Source organism: Buceros rhinoceros, unplaced genomic scaffold (genome assembly GCF_000710305.1).
Source record: "Buceros rhinoceros silvestris isolate BGI_N320 unplaced genomic scaffold, ASM71030v1 scaffold26036, whole genome shotgun sequence".
Classification (NCBI taxonomy): Eukaryota; Metazoa; Chordata; class Aves; order Bucerotiformes; family Bucerotidae; genus Buceros; species Buceros rhinoceros.
Genome location: NW_010416192.1, coordinates 14,413 through 17,586, shown reverse-complemented (window position 1 = coordinate 17,586; position 3,174 = coordinate 14,413). Strand labels below are relative to the sequence as shown.

The window sequence follows — 3,174 nt, the reverse complement described above, 5'->3', positions numbered from 1 at the left end:
CCCGCCCTTTCCTCCTGAGGATTCAGTAATTTGCTCGTGATCATATAAAAGCAATGATGTTATGAATTTACTGAGGATCCTGCTGGCAGGGATATTATAAGTGAATTGTGCTGCATTTGCAGCTGATTAAAATTGAGATCAGCATTTTTCAAATTATCTTGGGAAAGGGCCGGGCGTGCGGCTCCCCCCTTCTGCTGTCATCTCCCTTTTGTACCAAATGTAAACAATCAGGGTAATCATTTCTGCGGCCAAACGCAGCTCGCGATTTTCAGGAGCAGCTCGGCGGATGTTTCGCTGGGGAAACTCCAAGTCCCTGATTGCTCTCAAACCAAGGACACAGGGGTTATTTTTGCCATTTCTTACCTACTTCCACCTCCCCTTTTTTTTAGAGAAACCTCCCTGGAGTAATAAACTTTTAACTGTATTTATAATTGACTGGCAGCTTTAACCAGATGCAGAGCACAGCAGAAACCTTAATAGATACACGGGGCTCTGTGGAGCGGATGAATTTAGTGAGTCTGCCATTAGCTGGGGAGGGGGCGAGTGGGGAGGAGGGAGGTGCCTTTGGAGTCACTCATTCTCTTGGCCATTAGCACCAGTTGTGTCAGCGCTTCCATGACCCCCCTTGCGGCTCCCACCTGCCTTAACGGGCCGTAAACGGTGGCAGAAGCGCGGGGGCAGGAGGGCTCGTGTTCCACCTTGATGTAATTCCCACTTTTATCCCCTTGTGAGCACAGGTTTATCTCTTGGTAGCTGCGGGATGTGAAGGAGGAGGAGGAGGTGACAGGTGAGGCCACAGCCGAGCAGTTGCCAGCATTTATGTGTCCTGTCTGATGGGGTATGGGCTCAGAAACCCCTTGGACACGCTCCTTGCAGGAGCAGGTTTGCAGGCTCTTGGTGCACAGGTTGCAACCTGACCAGCTCCTAGGTCAGAGACTGGTGCATGGGGAAGGGTTGTGTCCCCGCAGGCACAGACAGCCCTCCTAGATAGCGATGACCATGCTAGGGTAGGGTGATGAAGCTGCCAACCCTGGGTTCCTCGGCAGTAACACCAGGCAGAGCTCGCTGTACGTGGGTTGGGGTTCAGGGAGAGCGTGTCAGCTGTGGTTAACATCGAGATCTCACGTCAGGCAGAGCGATCTGCCATCTTCGCCCTCAATGAGGCATCAAAACCAGTTTGGGGCACCGCTGGGACCCTTCTCTGCTGCAAATGTGAGTGAGATGTGACCTCCACAGTCTTTCCCTCTTGCAGGATTTACCTTGGTTCTCTTCGGCTCTTTTGAAGGGGCAGTTGGAGCTCTTGATATCCCATCTGCCATTTCCACCAACTAAGCATCTACCACATAAGGTCCAGATGAGATCCCCAAACGCAAATGCTCACGTCCCAGGCTTCCTCATACCTGCTCATCCCTAATTTTCTTCTATCCCTCTTCATTCCTGTGCTGTAATTCTTGGTACTTCCCTGTGCCCAGGTGTCCAGTTCCTGGCTGCGTTGGGCTTGGACACATCAGCGGCAAATATGCCTCTCACCGGAGCGCGTCGGGGTGCCCGCTTGCGGCCCGCAGGCAGAAGGAAGGATCACTCAACGGCTCCTCATTTTCTTGGAAGTCGTTGAAGAACGAAGGCCCAACCTGCCCAACCCCGGGCTGCGATGGCTCCGGCCACGCCAACGGGAGCTTCCTCACTCACAGAAGGTAAATCACAGGGTTGAAATCACCGGGAGCGCGGCAGCATCAGCATGGACTAACCTACCTGCCTGAGCATGGCTCAGCTCTTTATGCCAGGCTCCATAGCTGGTGCTTTTGATGCCGACCTCAGTCAGGTTGCTCCAAGGTTGGAGTTTTCTGCACGGAAGAAAACACAAAGTTGTTTTCATGTTGCAATGGTGAGATGTGGATTGGGCAAAATAATAAAAAATCCTTCCATGAGCAGGCCAGAACAGGACTTTAGCATCCAAAACAGGGGATTGACGCCCCAACCAGCCAGGTCTCAACTTCCTTATCTGCCCTGCCCTCCTTTCAGGAGACAATATGGGTTTTAACCTTTGCTCACAGAAAACAGCTCTCACTTTATAAATGGGGAGTTGTGTGACATTATTCATAAAGCAATTTCCTCTGTACCACAGAAAGCTTTTAAAAGAACTGTCTCGCAGCATGATCTCCACCAACTGCTCTTGTTAGGAACATCAGCACCTATACATACCAAGAGGGGTTTTTTTGAAACCCATTTTTACTTGTTTTCCAGTTTGTCAGGGTGTCCAAGAGCTACTTTTGCTGGGAAGAAAGGAAAACTCTCAGGGGATGAAATTCTCAACACAAAGTTTAAGACCAGCGATGGTAAGGATTTTCACTCCTTTTGCCTTGCGCATGTGTCAGGGTATTGAGCCCATTTATCTCTCTCTTTGCAAACTGAGGAGGTCTCAACAACTCAAATCTGGCCACAGATATGCAAGTTTATCAGGTGCTGTGAACACCCATTTCTCAGATTGCTCGGGTATTGGGCATGGCATGGTACTAGCACTGCTCTCCGCATGACACGCTGGGAGGGAGCTGGTGAAATGATAAAGAAGAAGTCTCCACAGTGAAATTCCAAGCAAAAATAATTCATGCTGAAATATTCACTGATATTTTTACAAACCCCTTGCAGTCACTCGGCGATTTTCACCTATTCAGGGCTTTTAATGCTGCAGATATTTCTGGATCTGGAATTTTGTTAGCGAAGGCACTTTGCATCTCCAGTGCTATTACTGAGGTTTCTGTGGTATTTGATAAGTTCAGGCATTTAACTTGGATGCTTTTATAGTTCGGAACGTATAAATTCCTGCACTCTGCTAGAAGTAGTGCTTTATTTCATGAACCTTGTAAATTCTAATCAAGATATGCATTAGTTGTTTAAATGGCACCTTCCCAAAGTCAGGACTGGGGAGAATGACCTGAGTTTTCAGGGCAATCAACCTTGCAGGGTGCGTCGAGGTGCCAGACTCCAACCGCTGCATTGTCATTGGGGTCTGCATTTCCATATTGACCTCTAAAGTATCATTGAACTGTGATGCTCAAAATGTTACTAAAAAAATAAACCCCCAGGTGAGATGTGCATCCCATCTAGAGGATGTAAAAGCAAAGATGAGGACGTGGTGAGAGGTGATGTCTGTGCAACAGAATGGGCTCAGCAGGA

General features: G+C 48.8%; 1 protein-coding gene across 1 annotated transcript in view; it reads left to right on the top strand.

Annotated features, from left to right (window-relative positions):
• Nucleotides 1–993: 993 nt before the first annotated feature.
• The window catches only part of LOC104494844 (myelin transcription factor 1-like), a 4,435-nt gene continuing 2,254 nt past the window's right edge, over nucleotides 994–3,174 (top strand). Inside the window, exons 1-3 of the mRNA XM_010137726.1 lie at nucleotides 994–1,007; nucleotides 1,473–1,694; nucleotides 2,245–2,336. Coding sequence (XP_010136028.1) covers nucleotides 994–1,007; nucleotides 1,473–1,694; nucleotides 2,245–2,336 — 328 coding nt within the window. The remainder of the gene's footprint in view (nucleotides 1,008–1,472; nucleotides 1,695–2,244; nucleotides 2,337–3,174) is intronic.